Genomic DNA, 22603 nt, shown 5'->3' on the forward strand with positions numbered 1-22603 from the left:
CTTGCTTTGGAGCGGCTTTCAGAGTTTGACAGACTCAATGTCACTCTTTCGCCGACTTTTCAAGGTGACCGAGCTGCAGAGCCAAATTAAAATGAAGAACCGTTATGACCAGGGTTCGGCAACCTCGGCTCTTTTATGACTCGTGGACTTCAACTCCCAGAATTCCTGAGCCAGCGTAGCTGGCTCAGGAATTCTGGGAGTTGAAGTCCACGAGTCATAAAAGAGCCGAGGTTGCCGAACCCTGCGTTATGACGATTCACTTTTCTTTTTAAAGGAATATATTATAAAACACGTTTTTAGAAAGAATCTTTCCCGTATTTTTTCCTTTATTTAAATAGGTAGGTATAACATTTCTTCATGGGTGGATAGGGTATTTTTTGCTTGGTTATGGCTAATGAAATGGAATGGCTTCAGAATCCTCCCGAATTCCTTTTCCAAATTCCTTCTCCCAAGTGTAAATGGGACCTTAACTTGATTGATTGCTTATTTTTAAATAATAACCCCCCCCCAAAAAAAAAACTCAATATAAAAGCATCAGATACTGAGCAAAAACAAGGCCAATTGCAGCTGAATATCATGTCATGCAGCGTTCTAGGGATAGGCAAGTAAGTTATCCTTAGATTACTATCTAATTTGGTTTAGCAAATTGAAATAAAAGTGTTTGCTAAAGAGTATTTCTGGTTTATCTGTGGTATTTAAAGATGAAGATAATCAAGTTAGATATTTTAAAGAAATACAACCAAACTTTTTTGCCTTCATAAATTTATTTATTAACAGTGCACATTCAAATGAAATACTGTAGCAACAACAGAACATGACCTCATTTAGCAAACAAAGGAGAAAATTATCTAGTGGCTTCCCACTCAACTACCATCTTTGTAAAGAAGGATGGCAGAGAAAGAACATGAAACTCTGCTGGTAGGAGAATGCAAACATAAAACAACAACACCTGTCTCCTAACATCCAAAATAAATCCCTCTGTGAAGGTCAGAATCCTACTAAAAACTATTGTGCATGAAGGTATAGAATTGGGTCAGAGAAGTGAAAACAGAATAGCATGTAAGGCAAAGAAAGGAATTATTTCTCTGTTCTTTTATCAGTGAAAAATTTAAGGCAAGTAGGAGAGTGAGCTCATATTCTGTCATAGAATGGAAGGAGTTAATAAATGAGCCTTAGTAGGTAGAACAAAAAATAGAGAAGAAAAAAAATAGAAATAGAAGACTGCCTAGGTCTGCCACATAACAAAAATATTTAGCCAATGCAATGCTCCAATCTTACACTCTAGCTCAGGGGTCCCCAAGCTTGGCAACTTTAAGACCTATGAACATCAATCAAGAGTATAGGCGCTCCTTAACTTAGTTTAGTAACCAAAGTGATGACTGTGCTGAAAAAAGTGACTTATGACCGCTCCTCATACTTATGACTGTTGCAGTGTCTCCATGGTCACATGCTCAAAATTTGGATGCTTGGCAACCCATATTTATTTACAATGGCTGCAGCATCCCAAGATTACATGATCAGCATCTGAGACATGCCCAGTTGGCTGAAGCTGGGGCAAGCCAGCTTCAAAGAATGACTGCAGTGATTTGCTTAATGGCCACAGCAAAAAAGATCATAAAATTGGGGATGATTCAGTTAACAACCACCTCACATAGAGATGGAAGTTCCATCCCAATTGTGGTCGTAAGGTTGAGGATTACTTGTATTACATATGTATATAATGCTACTCTATATTACGTATGTACAAAGCTGTGGGTTATTTTTCTTCCAAATCAAACAGCCAGGAAATGTTAAAGTGCTTTTGCTTAATCATTAAGTAAGTCACTTGAATGGTTTTGTGGAACTGAATGTTAAGGTAGGTACTATTTTAGGAAAGGCTTTCTCTGTAATGCTGAGCTATAAGCAGCTTATTGCAGGCTACAAATGTTAAAATTGGTTGTCCAATTTATCTACACTTGAGCAGTTCAGTGAATGGTGAAATAGAAGTGACTATGATGAGTTCATTTAAATATATTATTCCCTGTATTTGCTACAGAGATAGTATCTACTGCAATAGTGAATTAATCTAATTGTGATTAAAAATAGCTATTTGTGCCTTAAGTTGTTTTTAATACAGATGGTCTACATAATTAAAGCAATCAACCAAATCTCCTTATGGACAAATATTAAGGTAGACTCAAATAAATCAACAATGTCCTTAGTTGAACTGCACAATAAGGGCTACCCTCAAACTGCCTGGAGATTACTAATAATTCAAAAAGTGCTATATTTAGAGTAATTGACTTCTTACTGGGTACATGCTATCACCCAAAGGGGCTGCTAAAGAATATCAAATGTTGTCACTGCACTCCCTTTTTTAAAACAAAAGCAAAAAATATCCTCAACCCTGATGTTCAGACTGGCCAGTTAAAGCAGCTTGAGTGGATTCTTTGCAAACCATGCATGAACAAGGCAGATAACCAGAGGTGAAAGTGTCTTAAATCCTTCAGCTACAACGTTTTTTTTAGTATTTTCCTCTCCATGAGCATTTTTCTTTCTCTCTCCTTGTTCAGAGCTGTTTTGTTTGATTCCCAGATTTTCACTGAGTACCTTCTCAAACAACTATCAAGTATCAATATATTTTTCTAAATTCAAAGGCAGCTTGAAGAAAGACCTAAGACTGAAAAACAATTTAACTTTGCATTTTTATGAATGCAAATTGAATAGCCATTGATCCACAACAAGTAATTGCTTCTATTGTTACATGATTGCCTTCTTCAGAATCCAGATCTCTCAAATGAGTTTCACTGAAATGAATGAGGATGTCCTAAGCACACAATTCCATGCATTAAAAAAAATCAAGGTACATGTTGCATTATGCTATTATTGCTGCATAACAGGTATCAACTAGCGTATTACAAATTGCTTGTTTCATAGTTGCTTCAAAACTCTGCTTAAGTGAACAAATAAGTTTTAGGATTTGATAACATCTTCAAGTGTTGGTAGAAAAATGATGTTAAGTAGTTTAAGAAGTGTGCTCTTCTGGTTTTAATCACAACATTGATTAGCTCATGGAAGAAGAAGAGCTTTTGCAGCTTGTTTAGCTGCCATTCTTATTACAGAGCACAAGTTTCTAGTTCACAATCTCCCCTTTCATATAGATAGAAGTAAAAGGCTCAAAATACAGGTCAGCCACACATCTTATTATTGCATGTTTGTGAACACTACCAAAAATTGTGCTAAAGGGAGATGAGGAGAGATGTACTTCCAAAGAGAGAAAAGGCAAGACAAGAATAAACCGAAGTACAACTCTTTCGACAAAACAGAAATATACATTGAAAAATACCTGAAAGAGAAAACTGTAGAAACAGTTTGTTATCTATGTGAAATAATATTAAAAGATAAGCTCATGCTTTGTTCTCTTAGAACCTTAACAGTGGGTTTCAAGATGATCTATCAATGACCAGATTTCAGTTTATTAGAGGAATTGTCCAATTACAGAACAATCCAACCACAACTGAAAAGTTCTGCTGAGTTCTAGAACTTCTCAAAGCAATGTTTGGGGGAACTGTTAAGAATGCAGGGATAACTATCCAATATTGTTACCTAATTCACTTTTTAAGGAAGAGAACTATCTCTAAGGAAATCAATACTCCCTCCATTCTCTAATCTGTTCAGACTTCTGTTCTCCAAACATGCTCATCTAAGAAATATTAGCAAAAGAAAAACTTGATAATTTCACAGCAATAGGGAAGAAAAATAGTTATATTTCAATCTGGCATATCCTGTGGATCACCAGTGGCATAAAAAAAATGTATTTACTCAAAATTTTGTCTTAGTCCAATGCTGTACATATTCAATCAATCCCTCTTAATATTTCTAGCAATCTCAACAATCTAATTGTTTAGCACCATGTCAGTCAATACACTGAAAATTTGGTTGTACATTCTTTGTAGTCACTTGTGGGCTACGTACCATAAATTTATGCACAGAGGTGGAAGATATTTCTTTTTGAAACAGTTACATGTGTGCTGGTATATCATTACACATTAATTTAATAAAACCCAAGACACACGGACTTTCTCTACCAGCCTATAAGCTGTAGGTCTTCAGATAAAGGGCGAGAAGGGTTACCTTTTAGATGTACAGACAGTACATCCAAATAGTATAAGAATAAAAATAAAACTTTAAATGCATTGAGCTGAAAATAGCTATCCATTCTTATCCTCCAGTAAGTTACCCCTCCACCCCAAAAGAAGGAGGCGTATTAAGTGCAGATAAACAAATTACAGTATCAGATATTTACAAAACCTGCGTAATGGGTGGAGGGAAAAGGCAGCCCTTTAACTGTTCATAAAAAATGTGAAGCAATCATGGTCTCTATGTAAATATGGAGACAGACATCTATTAAGATTGTGCAACATAGTCAAATGATCCCACCCCTTTAGCAATATTACCTATGCCAGTCACAGGAAGAGAAAGATCAAAGCTCTGAGTTTGGGAATTTATTTGCCTATTGCAGACAACACAGTGCTTCTTTTATAAAGATAGATTATTTCATGTCAATAACAGTATGCAATTTGGATCCCCATTAGAAAGACAGTTCCATATTCCCTCCTTCCATTTCTTTCCTATCAACAATATCCAATTCTTGCTTGGGGTTCACCTGTTTGCATTACAATTAAGTCATCTCTCCTTTCTCCCATCTTGAAGAAATACAGCTTCTGCTTTGTACAGGTCAGGCATCTTCAGTGCTACTTGTGTCCTCAAAGGTATTCTTCAAAGTGCAGTCAAGCCAAAATTACAACGGCAGTACATCATACCAGCAGTGTCCAGCCAGTTATCAGATATAGGGTCATATTTCTGTACAGTGTTAAGATAGGACGAACCTGAGTGTCCACCAACTACATAAAGATATGTATCAATTACAGCTGCACCAACTCCTATTGGGAAAGAAAAAAAGAATACACACATGTATATATATATTTAACATTAGAAAATCAAGTCCTTTTCATGGGAAAAACATGCAAACTCAGAAAACCCCATAATTTAAATAAGTGTTAAAGAACTTGTGGTTGTTATGAGGAAAATGGGATGCAGGAGTATTACATATGTTCACCATTTTTAGTTATATGTATAAAAAAAGGTAAGTAAAAACCTAATCATCATCATAATGAATGTTGTAATATGGAGGGTGGAAAATGTCCAAAGGTCAGATATTTTCTTGAGAGAGGAACACCATAAAATTCTCCCTTCAACTCATCTCTTCACTGCCCTTCTCTATTATGGAGCCTAGCAAAAGACGATAGTACAGGAAACTCAGAATAAAAATGGCAAATATTACTTTAATATCATGAAAATGAGTTAGGCAAAAGATGCTTTCTGGAACAAAACCTAGGCCTCCAGGTTATGCTTTTACTCCCATAAAGAGTTTTGGTTCAGGAAGCAAGCACCAGTTTATCCTTGAAAATACGAGTTGAAATGGCCATATTCTCTAGCATCTAATAAATAATCAATCAGTTGTGATAACAGCTCTGAGGACACTGTCCACTTCCTCAGGTCCAACATGGTCAAACTGCTCCCAGATAACCAGGTGAGGAAGTGGTTGCTGTCTCTCCAGAAATGATTCGGCTGTGAACATTTAGAATTAGGGGAGAGACCTTGCAAGGACAGCCATCTATTCCTGACATCATCCTTCTCCAGTCATTTCTCTTGCGTGCCTATTCTCTTCATAAGCTTAGCTTCCCCTTGGACTCTGCAAAATTTGCCTGCACCATACCTGTTAGCTGCCAGGACAAGAGGGAGAGAAAGATGTGCTATTTCCAGAGGAAGATTTACAGACTGTGCTTCATAGTTCGCTGTGATTTGTTGCGACCCTAACACCTGAGCCAAATAATAAAGTAGCAGGATGGAAATAAGGGTGATTCTGCAGCACAAGCATAAAGTTATGTTTGCAAATTCAAAAATATGGAGTAGTTCCCAAACACATAATTGCCTTACAAAAAGAGGATAGAATGATAGAAGTTACTAGGAGTAAGGAAAAAAAATCAGCTTAGTTGGATTCATTAACAGCTAAAAGAACTAGAATGGTATTAAATGAATACCTAAGCAATATTATTACTCATTAACTTTAAAATAAGCATGCTGTATTTTCCATGCTGAAATCCATATTCCCACAAAACTGAGCTTCATTTATTTTATGCAAGGAAGCCCTCCAAAACCCTAAGTGGTTCAAAGTTTTGATGTCCACCCTCATTAATATAATTATAATGTTCTTTTGCTTTCAGAAGAAAAAAGAAATGCAATCTTTGGTTGTAAATAGTTTGCTTATCTGTGTTCTGATGATATAAATGCTATTCAAGTGAATCTCTCTCTTCCTTTTTCCAGGGTTTTTTGGTTTATCATAGCAAGCATAGGAAAAGATAACTGAATAGCACTTTGGGGCATTCTTACATGATATCCCTTTTGCATAGAAATAGCACAGTAAGGGAGAACTCAGTAATGATGTATTCGTTTAAAATAAAACTTAATTGCTTCCAAAGTGACATGAAAAAAGAATAACAAAATTCAGTTGAACAGGAGCAATTTAGATAATAAACTGAATAGTTTATTACCAGTTCGGGGTTCCTTCATTGGATGACAAATAGTCCATTGGTTTTGGTGTGGATCATACCGCTCAATGCTGGACAAGTGAGAAACACCATTGTGCCCTCCAACTACAAAAATGAAGCCTAGCATAACCCCAACACCAAAGTTTATTCTCTTGTCTGCCATTGGTGCAACTGCTTCCCAGGAGTCCTTGTTGGGATCATAACGTTCCACACTGCAGATGGAAACAAACAACAGAATTTAATGACAAGAGTTTCTACTGATTACTACAAGATAGTACTGTAGCTGCGTTCATGAGGGATAACCAGCAAGTTGCAATTCCCACATGAATGCAGCTTCAATGGCCTCTTGAGATAGTCTATAATACAAATTATAGTCAACGTATTTTGATAGCACATAAACCTCTAAATTCAAGATGGAAATCAGGGGCCAAAAGAAGAGAAAGGATTGAATATGGCTTAAGTATTCGGTGAAATTTCCCTAGTTCTAGGTTGCTTCTCTAAAGTAATATGAATTATTACTTTAGATCTTATCATTCTCTTGATCTCATAAATAGCTCAACAAGCTAATGTTATCCTAAAATTTAAAAAAAATGCAGCCAATGGTCTGCCTATAATGCTGGCAAAACCCCCACCATCAAAACAAAAAAGAAAAAAACCCTGGCATTTGGGAAACACAAACCTGTCTCCCTTCAAACAGGCCATAAATCACGGCAATATACTGCCTTCCAGAGGCTGCTTCATTTCATTCCAGAACTTTCAAGCACTCTTAGTATTAATCACATACAAATCACATACTAATTTATGTTCTGCTAGATACTGTGACATTGTTTTTCTACAACAGGAAAGGGATTTACTTGAACATTATACTGCAGCAGTGTTATTCCATGTTTGTAATGGTCTTTACATAACCAAGTTCTGCTTCAGTTTTAGAACAATTTTAACTTCAGATTTAACTTTTTTAAAATGAGAATTGCCTATTAAAAATCTACAGAATGGATTGGCTTAGAATTAAATGACGTAAAATCTACTGTTGTTGCCAAGTTGGACTCTAATTTTGTAAGTGTTTAATCTGGGGAAATTTTGCTCTAATTTAAAGCAGCAGACATATAGGAAAAATTACCATACTGTGTTCACATTATGCTGTTATCCACAGTTAATTATTCTTTCCCTAATATTTTAGAAAATTGGATTAACAGAGCACACTCAACAATAAACTAGCCCCAAGTGCATTTACACAATACACTTGCAAAAATGTGGCATTTCAAAAAAATATGGCTAGTACTATTATCACAAGAACACAACCCCAGGCTACAGTATTGAAATTATGTTGCACTATACAAGGCTGGATTATCATATGATTAATCTTACATCATCAACCAGTTGCTCTCATAAAGGGCATTTAGTTAGAATGAACACTTGCTTTCTGACATGTGCATGCACATGACCAATAAATACAATATGATTTAAAACCTAACCAAACATATAATTTCTTCTCCCCAGGTTTTGAAGAAAAACACAAGTATAACTTAGCAAACAATCCCAAGGAATTATTTAGACAAATTACCTAAAGCATGAATTAAACAAGACATTGTTACCCTGGGAATAATTAATAGGGTAGAGGGCCCTGCATATTTCTGTTCTGCAGTATACCACCCAGAGTTGCTTTCCATGAGAGGGTGGCCATATAAAGGTGATCAAATTAAATCAATAAATGTAATATATAATAATAATATATAATTGCAAGCTTAAACATGCACTTGCCTGTTCATATGAGCTGGACCATAGCCCCCAATGGCATAAATCATTCCATCTAAAACAGCTGCAGCAAAGCAACTCCTAGTTTTGTTCATTGGTGCAACAGGCTGCCACTCTTTCACCTTTGGAATATACTTCTCCACTGATTGCAGGTAGGACTGCCCATCGTAACCTCCCAAGGCATAGATTTCTCGTGACAAAACTGTTACACCCAGAGTACTTCGACTCTCATTCATACTCTCAATTGATGTCCAAGTGTTTGTATCAGGGTCCCAACATTCCACAGAGCTTTCATGTTTCCGATAACTGATGCCTTGACACTTGTGGGTTGCAATTCCTCCTATTACATAGATTTTCTGATCAAGGGCACAGATTCCAAATTCATAGCGAGGAACACTCAGAGGTGCTAAGCCTATCCAAGAGTCATTCTTAGGAAAATACATTTCAACACTGAAGAAGACAAAAAACAATCATGAGGCAAAACGGAATTTCAATATATCAAGAGCTGCTACCCCATTGGAATTTAAACACTTTTACTCTATGTCTCTTATTTCAAACATTTTTTTAAAAAAATGCTGGTTTGAGTTGCTTGATACTGAACCATCTTCTAAACGGGCCCCTACACACAAAAACATTGTAACTGAATTAATGTTTTGTGTTAAGCCATATATGGTTTGGCTTGGGCTTCATGTTTAAGGTAAGTCATTGTGGCTTGTAAATAATAGCTGGTGGTTTAACAGTTATGTGTGATCTCTGTAGTATATTCATTTAATTATAAACAAACCACTGCTCATTGTGAAGTATATAACCAGTCTCTAAATCATAATTGGAAAGAAATTCAGGATAACAAATCTTAAAAATAATGTTACTTGTAATATTTATTTATATGAAATTAAACTAAGAATGTAATCATTTATGATTTGCTCCAAGAATACATAGGGAACATTTTCACAAAATCTTCCTTGGAGCACAACACTCAAACTTTATCAAAGCAGAGCTTTATTGTTCTGAAAAACAGCTCACCTCTTTAATGAAAAGATTGCTCACTGGAACTGAAAAGTCCTAACAATATGGTCCATCAATGGAGATGAAGGCAGTCAAGTGGCTGATTTGATTTTGTTGTTGCCATGGGAGTGGAATTATTCATGGGTTATTTAAGTGTTTTTAAATGTTATAAGTCACCAGTGTCACCCATGTGTGAGTTCAGTGGCTATATAAATTTGTTTAGTAAATACATAAACTTAGATGTTAAATGGGCAAAATTTGAAGAGTAAGCCCATCCTAGCTAGTTTCTCATCTATCCTTCATAGTCTTTACTGCTGGTGCAAAAGAAAGTTAAATGTATAAGCAGCTCACACAAAATCTGTTCTGTAAGATCTCCTAAATCTTTAGCTGAGCAAAAGGATTACCAGGAAGAAAGGGAATTTAAACGAATAGCTGCATCCATTCCATGGTCATTAATTAATAAACTGACTACTACTCAGTATCTGGAGATAATGTAGTCAAGTAAAATATAGGCCTCAAAAGGTAAGGCAGGGGTATAAGTGGGTTGTTGACTTTCCAGATATGAACTCAATCATACATTCTACAGCTAACAATTTTAGGCAATGAAACTAATTACAGAATAATGAACCTCAACATAGTTCTTTGTTGTGGTAACAACCCTAACAGTTGACAATCAAGAATAATAAGACCATTCATACTTCTAATGGAATAGAAATTAGATTTGCAGTTCAATTTTGTTCTTATTTCTACCACCACTTAATTGTGGGGGGAAAACCCTGAAATCTCTTTCCTTTTTAGTAAATGGGATAAATTATTAGACTGATATGATTAAGATATAAATATACTCCTGGACTAAAAGAATGCTAATAATTTTTACAAGGCTGTGACAGTGAGAACAGCAGCAAAATGAAGAACATTCCAAATTGTAACTCCTTGGTCAATTATCTGCTATTCTAAGGCTTCTGCATTCCAGACAAGCAACTGAAGGTTGTCAAAACCTATACAGTTTTCCTCAGAGATAGGCTCTGCTAGCTACCTTGACTTGTGAAGAGAAGACATTAGCAAGACAAGCCTGCTTAAACCCATATTTTTGTTGTTGTGGCTGTTATTTCTCACCTTTCCAAACAAGCAAAGAGTCCAGCTTTCCCCCCCACTGCACAGAGTACTTTAGGAGGGCAGCGAGGACTTGTAGTTAGTACAGTCTGATACGAAAGCCTGTGTTCAGGCATGAAATGGTACTTCAGGGCTTCATTCAACAGGTGTTTACAGGTATGGTCATCACGAATGAGATGATTGGCTTCATAAAGTCTTGTGAGAAATTTAACACTCAACAGAGGCAACCGTACACAATGAAGTAGCTGCGCCAGAAATTTCTGACGCTCCTGCACATCATATTTGATCCAAGATTCCAGTGCATAAAAAACCATTTCCTCTGTAACCACATTCAAACAGTCATTGGAAACAATTTCATCCAGCTCAGAATGGGTAAGTTCAAAGAACTCTTCTGTCTGACAAACATCTTCAAAGTTCTGACAAATATATTTATTGGCAGCCGAGTACAGATCATGACAGCCATACGTCTCTGCAAAACGGGAAATACCAATACAATTGCCAGGATCCAGCTGACTTTCTAAAAAGGTACAACATTCTTTCAGCACAAGCTTGATTTGCAAGAGATTGGCAGCAGGCAGAAGTGATTCCACGGTGTCCTGTGATATGAATACAGTCCCAGTATAGGCATATTCCACTATGGCCTGCAGCGCTGCTTCTGCAATGCACTGGAATTCTACTTCTGAGTTTTCTTTTTCAGAGAGATTGCCACTGAACATGGCTTTGAAATATGGACTGATACTAGCAAGCACAACTTTATGGGCATGGATCTTGACGTCTCCAACCCGAAGGATGACATCACAAAGTTCATGGTGTTGGCGGAGTAAGTTCAGGCCTTGCAGGAGTTGCTCTGAATGCAGGGGTATTAAATTAGCAATCATATAGGTTGGAGATGACTGGTCCATCTGTTAAAATAAATTTAATTTAAAACACACTTTCATAATTTTTAACTAATATACTTTTGACATATTCAAAGCAATATAGGGACTTGTGCCCTTGTCACAATGCAATGCAACTGCATCTGGTGCAAAATGCAATCTGTTTATTGAAAGGCATTAGCCACTTGAGTCACGTTATTCTAATTTTATAGACACTGCATTGGTTACCAATGGATTTCTAGGTGAATTTTAAAGTTCTACTTTATGGCTTGGTACCTATGTACTCCAATCAGATTTGTCCATTCAAGGAATCTCTTGCAAAAGTTGTTCTATGAAGTGAATGGAACCAGAATGTACTGGTTTTCCAATATGATATTAACATTATGGAATACCTCTCTCTTGATTATGAATGTCAACAGATTATTCTCTTTGCATTTTATTTCAAATCATTCCTATTTTTAAAAAATCACTGAGCTTCTTTATCTTTCTCAATACGTATGAGTATCTCGACCTTTTTGAATAGAACTACTGAAACTCTCTATTTTAAAGAGATTTTCATATTCTCATATGTCTACATATCCAAATTATATTCCTTTCACACACAGACACACACACACCTGTGTGTGTGTACGCAGATACACAAACTACTTTTATTTGCAATTATTTACCGATGAAGTGTTTGAATAACAGTTAAGAAAAAAAGAACTGGACTGAAATAGAAAATTTGAGTCTGAAACATTACTAGTATAAAGCAAAAAATAACAAGCCTGCCTAAAGATAGCAATAAAACAATAATCATAGTATGGCTATGTATTCTCTCTCTTATACTGCTCGGTGTATGTGATCTAAGCTGGGCAGCACTTTAAATTCTAAAAAGCTGTTTTAGAGTGTACAGAAAAGCAACACAGTGAGTCATTAAATTAGTACCAGTATGTATGTTATAGAGCTGCATTTATGTTCCCATTGCTCTAAAGCAACTTTTCAGTGTCAAATCATTAAACTGTACACAAACTTTTAAGTGCCTTATCTTTGAGCTGCATGAATTTTTATGACTATGGAATGCTCACTCATTTCTGGCGATTATTTTTTTTAAAAAAAACAAAACTTATCACAATAATTAGTAAAACCTGAATGTTTTAGAACCACCACAGGTCCCTACATTATACCCCCCCCAAAAAAAAGTTAAAATCTACCCCTACATTTGAAAACCAGCAACTTCCAGCGAGTATATCTGATTATGATAACCTCAGCCAAGGCAAATCAACTTTAACACCACTATTCTAGTCTCAAGACAAACATACTAGACATTACAGAAATTGCTATAGACTCATTTGAAAACCAAGTCAATCACTTTCTATTCTTGCATTCAGGCCTAGTAATACAAACCTCTATATCAGGGGTCTTCAAACTTGGCCCTTTTATGACTTGTGGACTTCAACTCCCAGAGTTCCTCAGCCAGCAAAGCTGGCTGAGGAACTCTGGGAGTTGAAGTCCACAAGTCATAAAAGGGCCAAGTTTGAAGACCCCTGCTCTATATAATATATAGCTATATAATATATAGTTCCCAATACTATTGGGGGTGGGGTGCGAAAGCAGTCAGCGAGAATGTAGAGACGACAAAGCCACCTTAACTTGCCAGGGGAAGAAGAGCCCAAAACGTTTTAGCAAATACCCATCACACCCATTTGCGAAGTAGGACGAGGAACGGAGAAAAACAAGGACTTCCCTCAGCCAGTCATCCCTTCCCACCTCCGTCTCATATTATGTTGTTTCCCCCCCCCCCCGATATCCGTTATGGAGCAACGCTCTTTCTGGCCCAAGTTCCTCCATTTCGGCCATCCCCTCCCTCACAATTAACATCGCGGGGAAGGGCCACTCACCGGACTCAGGGGACTGCAGCCCGGGCGGGCGAGGGCCTCAGCGGGCTCCTTTCAGGCACAACAACACAGCCAGACGCAGCGGAAGAGAAGAGGCGACGGCTGGTTGCGTCATTTCCGCTAACGACCCGCAGACTCCTCCCCAAAAGTTTCGACTCTCGGCAGCTTTTTCACTTGTTCACGAGGAGAGGTATTACTCCACTTTCAATTTTACACTTTAAACAAAGCAAAAAGAAACTTTCCCTAGGTGTAGATAATTATAGCACCGTCAGCTCTATTTCTCTGTTTCCTGAGGGATTGGACTACATACCCCGGCGCGCATTGCGCGCCCAGGCTTTCTACGAACGTTCTACCCGCGAGACCCGCCTGAGCGTTCTTCCGCGGCTTATCTTCCGTTTTCTATCAAACGATTGACAGGCGCCGCAGTTCTCTTCCCAGCTGGGCGTTATGCGCACGCGCAATGATGCCTCCGTCGTGGCCCAGGCGGCGAAGGAGGTGGCGGTAGCAGCGGTGACGCGTTTCCCTGGAGACGGCGATGCTCCCCTGTGAGGGGCCCGGCGGCGGCGGCGGCGGCCTCGGGGCGGGCTGGCGGGGCAGCCGGGCAAAGCCCTGGAGTGGGGTATGGCCAGAGAGGAAGAGCAGGAAGGGGGTGCCTCCGGCGGAGGAGGGGGCGGCGGCGGCGGCGGCGGCGGAGCAGGAGGCCGCGGAGGCGGGGAGCGATGGGAGGCGCCCGACGCCTCTTTTCTTGCAGGCCGCGTCCCGCCGCCGACCCAAGCGGGAGCCACGCTGCGCTTCGGGCTGGTCCCGTCGGAGCTGCACGCGCGGCTGCTGGACCAGCAGGACTACCGAGGCCGCGTGGGCGCCATGGAGCAGCTAAAGCGGGTTTTGGGAGAGGCGCCGGGTGCGGCCTTGGCCTGCTTGCCCGCACCTAGCCTCCTTGGGCTGCTCAGCCTGCTGCGGGCGTTGCTGGACGACTCGAACTTCAAAGTGGCGCTGGGTGCGCTAGAAGGGCTGCGCCTGCTGGCTGTCCGCCTAGGCCCGGCCGCGGGGAGCCGGTCCCGCTTGGAGCCGTTGGTGGCGGCCGCAGCTAAAGTGCTAGGCGATGCTAAGTTGGCCATCCGTCAGGAGTACCATCAACTCTTCCTGGGTCTGATGCGGGCAGCCGGCCCTCAGCCCGTGCTGGATCTCCTGCTGCGCCCCGAGCACCTGCAGCATCGCAATTCTCGGGTCCGCGAGGTTGTCCTGGCCATCTGCATCGCTGCTCTCCTAACCTTCCCTAGCGAGGACTTCGAGCTCCCCAAGCTGGTGGCTGCACTTGCCCCTGCTCTAGCGGACAGCAAGCGCCGGGTTCGTCACGCCGCCCTAGAGGCTTTTGCTGTCTTGGCCTCGGCCCTGGGCCCCGGTCGCACCAGCCTGATCTTCAAGGCAGTGGACGTGGTCGAGCTTCAGGATAATTGCGAAGGAGTCATGAGTGCTGTGCAGGCTCGGTTGGCGAGAAAAACTCTTCCCAAGCTGACCGACCAGTGGTTTGTGGAGTACGCTGTCCCCCTGCCTTCCTCAGCAAACGGGCGCGGCTTTCATTTGCCTCATGGAGCGGACACAGATTGGCTCCTGGAAGGCAACCGAATCCAGAGTGCCCACAGCTACTCTGGAGAGACTGCTGGGTCTTTTACCCCTTTTGCAGATCACGCAGTATGTCCCCGGCGTGTGTTAAGTGCTGGGAAAGGAAAACTGCCTTGGGAGAGCGAACGACCGGAGAAACAAACTTGCTTTGCAAAAGGAAGTGAACCAGTAAGTAAAATCATCCTATGGTCCTGGAGTCTTAAATTGTTCTTCAGTCTATATGGAGTCATCCAGGTGTCTTCAGGCAAAAACTTTCACCAGCCAAATTCCCATTGATTTTCCTGTGTAGGGCTGAAAGGATGTGGAGTCAGTATATCTGGATAGTACTAGGTTAGGGAAAACTAGTTTGTATTGTGTTAAAGAATAAAGACTCAAACTCTATTTACTCTGGTTTTTAGCTGAAGTTCATGCTACCATTACCAAAAATTTGACCCAATTGAATTTACTTTTGTTGTTGTTGTTAGATGCGAAGTCGTGTCCGACCCATCGGGACCCTATGGACAACATTCCTCCAGGCCTTCCTGTCCTCTACCATCTTCTGGAGTCCATTTAAGCTCACACTTACTGCTTCAGTGACTCCATCCAGCCACCTCATTCTCTGTCGTCCCCTTCTTCTATTGCCCTCAATCTTTCCCAGCATTAGGCTCTTCTCCAGTGAGTCCTTCCTTCTCATTAGGTGGCCAAAGTATTTGAGTTTTAGCTTCAGGATCTGGCCTTCTAAAGAGCAGTCAGGGTTGATCTCCTCTAGGACTGACCGGTTTGATTGCCTTGCAGTCCAAGGGACTCACAGGAGTTTTCTCCAGCACCAGAGTTCAAAGGCCTCAATTCTTTGGATCTCAGCCTTTCTTATGGTCCAAATTTCACTGCCATACATTGCAACTGGGAAGACCATAGCCTTGACTATACGCACTTTTGTTGACAGGGTAATTAATGTCTCTGCTTTTTAGTGTGCTGTCTAGATTTGCCATGGCTTTCCTCCCCAGGAGCAAGCGTCTTTTAATTTCTTGGCTACAGTCCCCATCTGCAGTGATCTTGGAGCCCAGGAAAATAAAATCTGTCACTACCTCCATTTCTTCCCCATCTATTTGCCAGGAATTGAGAGGGCCAGATGCCATGATTTACTTTTAGGTATTCTTAATACTGTATGGCTTATATTTTAAATAATATTTTTAAGATTTCACATTTTTATACTGTAATAGCATAATTGTGGTTTAATTGTTGGCAGGCAGCTTTAGGGCCATAGTGCAATATTGGTGGGATATGATTAAATCAATTAAAAATGACGTAACTCTTAATTTTATTCTTTCACCCAGACCCTCAGAACTTAGCTTCCAGATCACTTGATTTAATCCTTTTAGCTACTACTTTCTAATGTATTTGTTGAATATGATTACCATGCTGCACAGTTAGTCGTGTTAATGATTTTGTGGATATTAAAGGAAAAAAATGGAAAATAGGGCATTTAGAGAGGATTGTTGCCTATGCTGAAAAATCTGCACCACTTGTTGGCTGCTAACTGGGCACTATTTCTGGTTTATGGAACTCATGTTAAGTCCTTTTGCTTTATTGTTAAGAATTTTTTCTGCAATTAAGATATGCTGAGAGGTCCTTTTGATTTATTTATTTATTTATTTATTTTTGGGACTTATATGCCGCCCTATCTCCCAAGGGACTCAGGGCGGCTTACAACAATAAAAACAACAATACAAAAATTAAAAAACGAATTAAATAACAGCCCCAAAATAAATTAACTTGATGATGTTCTCAAACTACCAGTTTACTAATATGAGATGTAGGAGAGAGCTTTCTCCTGTGTCACTTTGAACTATATCTTCACAGTCATGTTATAAAAATTTGGGCACTTGGCTACCTGCATGTTTTTATGATAGTTGCACCATCCTAGGGTCACATTATTACCAAAGTTGATGGGAGAAGCTGGATTTGCTTAACTACCACATGATTCACTTAACAATTGTTTAACAACCATGGCAAAAAATCGTAAAATCAGGCATGACTCACTGAACAACCACCCTGTTTAGCAATGGAAATTCTGGTCACAATTGTGGTTGTATCAACCACAATTTGGAAGACTCGGTATCTATTGAAACTGTCCCAAGAACAGTACAGGAATAGCATTGTTATAGCCAGATTAAAGTGGTTCATAGACATTATTTAAGAACTCAAATAAAACTCAAATAGATGAATTTCAGGCACATGATTTGGGTATTTACATGATCCTCCCAAACACTGCTCTTCTATTCAAATTTTATTTTCATGCAGAACTTAACAGTTGTATGTAAGAAGGAATATTTGCATTGATGGAAAGCTAAATTACCATGGAGATTAGTTTATTTTTATTTTTTATTTTATTTTAATCCCATTTATATTTCTCCCTTCTCCAAAGACTCAGGGCGGCTTACAATTTAAGCACAAACCAATGTGCTTAGCAATAGCCTTCATTCTATGTATATGCCTGCTTATTAGGGCTTTTGCTCCGCCCCCCCCCCAAGCGGCATTATTACAAAGTCAGCTTAATTGCCCCCAACAATCTGGGTCCTCATTTTACCTACCTCGGAAGGATGGAAGGCTGAGTCAACCTTGAGCCTGGTGGGACTCAAACCTGCACTAATTGCAGGCAGCTGGTGTTACTTAAGGAGGCATTAGCCCACTGCTCCACCAAGTTGAGGTTTAAACGCTATCATATGTTTCCTTCTTCTGAATTTCTGCATAGAAGCATGGTGTTAACAAAAATTGACAATGTGTAATCACAATGTCTTGAATATGCCATGAAGAAAGAAATTGAAAGCTGTCAGAAACAACTTCTGTGTTCCATATTAATTAGTGAACCATGATAAGAGGAATTGCTAGATCAGACCCATTTTTTTTTAAAAAAATGTCTAGTATGAATGATTCCCATGCAGAACTTGAACTTAGCAACTACCTTTCAGGAGTCTGCAGGCCCTGAATTTGATAGATTTATTCAAGCCATTATGGCTAATCAAGTTTGATTGTTCATATGTAGAAAGTGTTCTGAAAGTTTTTGAATCAACAGCTGAAGCTGCGGCTTCAATTTGCTGTACACTTCTGTTCTTCAAGCAGTTTTATACGTGTCCATCCTGTATTGCAGCAGTCTCCAACCTTTTTGGCACCAGGGACCGGTTTTGTGGAAGACAATTTTTCCACGGATTGGTGGGGTGAGGAGGAGCATGCATCCTAGATCCCTTGAATGTGCAGTTTAAAATAGGATTCACGCTCCTATGGAAATCTAATGCCTGGTGATCTGAGGTGGTGGTGGTAGCACTGGGGAACAACTGCAAATGCAGATGAAGCTTCGCTTGCCCACTATTTACTTCTGGCTGTGCAGCCTGGTTCCTAACAGGCCAAAGACTGGTACTGGTTGATGGGCTGGGAGCTGGGGACCCCTGCTTTCTTAGACCTCACCTCTAGACATTTATTTTGTATAGTGTAATGGAGGTGATGTCACTATATTGCAAGTGTATGGTTTTTCATATGATCATGCTCTTTTATTTTCCTCATCTGTTTCAGACCTATTAATATTTGTGAGATTGGCAGCTATATAAGTATGATATATAAATAAATAATTTAAAAAGGAAAAAAATAAAGATCAGTATCAAATTCAATAGATAACACAAAGGTAAAACATATTGACTTTGAACAGTGCCTTTCTAAATAGGCCATAAGATGCAAGTGTCTTAAACCATTCAGAATAACTTCCTAATGGTCAAGCCAGTATGCTATATTGATTATTGAAATAATATTTGAGTTAGGATAAGTTCAAAGAAAAGTAAATGAACAAAATTTTCACAGTCTTTAATTTTTTTAGCTAAGGTTTCTCAGGATTTGAAGAAGATTAATAATTACATTTAGGTACATTCCAATGAGCTCAGTTTTGTTATACATTAACATAAGTAGCCCCACAGCAATTAAAGGAATTTGTGCAGTCAGCTTTGTTCATAGGAGTTCAGGAACAGTACGGACCAATACAGGAAAATTAGCAGGTACAGAAATTATTCTTTTGTTGTGATTTTTTTTTATTAAAAAAATTCATAAAGGCTAATATTTGTAGTAAACTAGATGGTCTCTTAAGTTGACTTTCAGTTCTGTATGTAATTAAATTTGCACTGTCCTAAGAACAGTGGAGGAGTGGAGTTGTTATGGCCAGACTAAAGTGGCTATCAAAAATGATCAGGCTTTAAAAACTCAACTTAGTTAAAATATCCTTTTTGAAAACTTCAAATGGTTTCCCATACTATATCTAGGTTCTACATTCTAGTCAATGTACTTTTTTCCTCTTAATTTTGCAAATGAAAAAAGATGTAAATTACATTATACAGTAAGTACTATTTGCCTTTTCTTTCTGTTCCAGTGCTTGACATCAAATGATTTTCTTCACTCTCCTAAATTAAGAGCTCCTCAAGGTAAGCCAGTGAAATACTAAGTATGTATAGAGCTTTAAGAACATCAGAGTCATTTATACTGACATGATGGTACAATAGATGATACAGTACAGAAAGAGTTCAGCCACCCAGCTGCCTGTTTTGCCCTCTCCTCTGTGCTCTTTTGTTGTCTGGCCTGCGTAAGACAGAACAAGGTACTGCTAAATTATTCTGACGTCTGGTGCAACGGATCATTTTTGAAGCTGTCTCAGTCATAGCTCAAAAGGATTAGATGTTTCCTTTTTGTTCGGTACTCCCGCTGTCATCTTTAAAATGTTGGGAAAGGATTCTATTTAAGTAGTTAAAACAGAATGAGACTGAGAGGACAAGAACTTGTACTCCATTGATTGCCTAGTTATTAGAACATCTGAGAATATTTTTGCAGTGTGCTAATTTAATCAAAACTTTTTTTTAAAAAAATTGCCTAGAAAGATATAGGAGAAGATGATTCGTGGAATATCCCAAAGAAATGCAGAATTAAAATCAACTGAAATTTTAACTTGAGAAAATAAAAATTTGGGATTTGCTTGTTTTAATAAACAATGCAGCTGATTTTAATACTATATATCTTGTTTACCCCCACCTCTGAACGACAACTGGACCAAATGGTAGATGGGTTTTATAGATATAAAAAAGAGCCAGTGAAGAGGGATAGATCAAGATCACATGAAGTGTTAATACCACTTTACAATGCCTTGGTAAGGCCACACTTAGAACACTGCATCCAGTTTTGGTCACCATGTTGTAAAAAAGGGGTTGAGACTCTAGAAAGAGTACAGAGAAGAGCAACAAAGATGATCAGGGCACTGGAGGCTAAAACATATAAGGAACGGTTGCTGCAATTGGGTATTTCTAGTTTAATGAAAAGAAGGACTAGGGGTGACATGATAGCAGTGTTCCAATATCTCAGGGGCTGCCACAAAGGGGAGGGAGTCAAGTTGAAGGCAGGACAAGAAGCAACGGATGGAAACTAACCAAAGACAGAAGCAACCTAGAACTAAGGAGAAACTTCCTGACAGTTAGAACAATTAACCAGTGGAACAACCTGCCTCCAGAAGCTGTGAATGCTCCAATACTGGAAGTTTTTAAGAAGAGACTGGACAACCATTTGTCTGAAATGATATAGGGTTTCCTGCCTGAGCAGGGGGCTGGACTAGATGACCTCTAAGGTCCCTTCCAACTTTATGATGATGATGATGAATGGGAATAAATATGGGATATATAGTTAGTATATTGATATAGCCATGAGCTATATTTATTATGCAACTCTTTTTTGTAAAACACCTGTTTACATCCTGGTTAGAGTGATAAATGGCCACTGGAAATTGTAAATATTAAAATGCAATGAATTATATAATTATTAATGTATTCATTCACATATCACATAATGCTTGTGTATTCTATTCTCTTGTTGCTTACAATTCCCAGAAGTCACTGAATTCTATCTACCACTCTTTGGAAGGAAATGGAGGTGTCTAGAAGTGCAGTACTACAAAAAGTTTACTATCAGTTGGTAGTTTTATAAGACAAATTTAGTCAAGGACATTTCTTGCAGTTTGCTCTGAATTTCCTAAGTAGGGCAGAAAGCTGGAAATTTAAATTGGCAAGTAGTACTGGGGAGGAAATTTAAAGCTGATATGTTTTGCATAACATCTTAAAAATGTTTAGAATGAGATCTTTATAATGGTATTCAGGTTCTCCTCGACTTATGACCATAATTCAGCTCACAATGTCAGTTGTAAGTCATGATGGTCAGAAAGCAGGTATCCACATGATCAGACCCGATTTTGTTCCCAGGCCTGAGGTTACTACACATACACACACACACACACACGCACACGCACACGCACACACACACACACACATACCTATTCTATTTATATCAATTATCTTTCTGATTGGTTTAGTCCGGGCTGCATGTTTGTGTGATTATGTGCATTTAATTGCTTTTATTGGTTCTGATTTTGTAAACCAAGCAGAGTTTAATAAAGTGAGTAGTTATTACAAATATAATAAATAATATTAATTGTCAATAGAAAAATTGTATTGGAGATTCCTTTTATCTCCTACTTTGGAAACTATATATCTGATTAAAAGAATCTTTAAACAAATGTAATATTTTGATATGCTATGAGGGAAAAGGGTTCTCTTTTTTCTATTCTATATGAGATATATTATTCTGTCGTATAAAAATATCTTGCTAGAAAATAATGCAGAGAGTGGATTTTTACAGCTTTCTTTCATCCTCTTTACACTAAAATAGATTTTAAAATGTGAATTAAACTTGTGATTGTCAATGGGACATGGAAACATATCTGACTGTCTTTCCTTTTTTGCTTGAAAGGTGTGATGGCCTCTCATCAGCCACATATTTCAGGGAAATCCAATCTACTTGGTTTTTCTCATAGCTGTGGAAAAAGTGGCAGTGTGGATTCTGACCTACAGTTTCTAGGACTTAGCAGTCCATGGCAAGATAAAGGTATTGAATAGCATGACTACTCAGGATGGTATTCAACATTCACTGATAGTAGACTTCTCCCCATTACTTTTCTACTTCATTCTGCTCCATAAGGGCTCTAATATTCATAGAAACATTTGTGAATAATAAGGTGTCCATAAATATATCAACTACAATAGGATTACATTAGACATCCAAATAATTACAATATTAAGCTGTACAAATTTGGATATTTAGCCTAATTAGCTGTGTACTGCTTATAGAACTTTCCCAGCACTGCAGAGTAAAATCCTTAATGAGATTGACTTTACCTGTGCCAAGCATAAGCATAACCACTAAGTTTAAGCAGCTGTTCTGTTTTTAGAATATCTTGTGATGTCAGATTGGTTTCTAGTCTGCTTCTCTGTTAAATCTTCAAATTTCTAAATTATGTTTTAATTTAATGCTTACTTTGCTCTTTGTTATTTTTGCTCATTATAACCTGTGTGGGGAAAACCAGATTGTTGGGGGCAATATGCTGACTTTGTAATAATGCCGCTTGGGGGGCGGTGGCGGTGAAAGCCCTAATAAGCAGGCATATACATAGAATGAAGGCTATTGCTAAGCACATTGATTTGTGCTTAGATTGTAAGCCGCCCTGAGTCTTCAGAGAAGGGCGGGATATAAATAGGAATAAAAAAAACATACTTATTTTTTAAATAGTCTTGTATCTATCCTGTTATACAAATCAGCGAAATGCAGTTTGTAGTATTCCACATGTTGCTACATTTCAGTTGCCATAAGGATTAACCATTATGAGTAAGTATGAGACTTGTAGTGCTGCAATATCTGAAGAGTCAACCCCCACTTA

General features: G+C 38.7%; 2 protein-coding genes across 5 annotated transcripts in view; one reads left to right on the top strand and one right to left on the bottom strand.

The window, feature by feature from the left end:
• Positions 1 to 745: 745 nt before the first annotated feature.
• Positions 746 to 13308, bottom strand: KLHL28 (kelch like family member 28). The gene is made up of 5 exons (XM_083351311.1): positions 13219 to 13308; positions 10467 to 11365; positions 8352 to 8795; positions 6594 to 6802; positions 746 to 4922 (listed from the first exon to the last, which is right to left on the bottom strand). Exons 2-5 carry the CDS (start codon positions 11363 to 11365, stop codon positions 4759 to 4761), a joined length of 1716 nt encoding a protein of 571 aa, XP_083207437.1. The 5' UTR covers positions 13219 to 13308; the 3' UTR covers positions 746 to 4758.
• Positions 13309 to 13798: 490 nt separating this feature from the next.
• TOGARAM1 (TOG array regulator of axonemal microtubules 1) overlaps positions 13799 to 22603 on the top strand; it is a 41428-nt gene continuing 32623 nt past the window's right edge. For 2 of the 4 annotated variants that reach the window (XM_083351007.1, XM_083351008.1), the window contains exons 1-3: positions 13806 to 15006; positions 19226 to 19277; positions 21640 to 21774. In XM_083351007.1, coding sequence (XP_083207133.1) covers positions 13837 to 15006; positions 19226 to 19277; positions 21640 to 21774 — 1357 coding nt within the window. In that variant the 5' untranslated portion in view covers positions 13806 to 13836. Of the gene's footprint in view, positions 15007 to 19225; positions 19278 to 21639; positions 21775 to 22603 lie in introns of all 4 variants that reach the window. The other 2 variants (XR_014491014.1, XM_083351009.1) reach the window with 2 other exon arrangements.

This window comes from Vipera ursinii, assembly GCF_947247035.1.
Source record: "Vipera ursinii genome assembly, chromosome: 1".
Lineage (NCBI taxonomy): Eukaryota > Metazoa > Chordata > Lepidosauria > Squamata > Viperidae > Vipera > Vipera ursinii.

Coding starts and splice junctions, on each gene's coding strand:
- KLHL28 (XM_083351311.1), bottom strand. CDS start 11,365: ATGGACCAGTCATCTCCAACCTATATGATTGCTAATTTAATACCCCTG. Junction 8,796..10,466: donor CTCTTTGCTTGTTTGGAAAG/GTGAGAAATAAC, acceptor TGTCTTCTTCAG/TGTTGAAATGTATTTTCCTA. Junction 4,923..6,593: donor AATGAAGGAACCCCGAACTG/GTAATAAACTAT, acceptor CTTTCCCAATAG/GAGTTGGTGCAGCTGTAATT.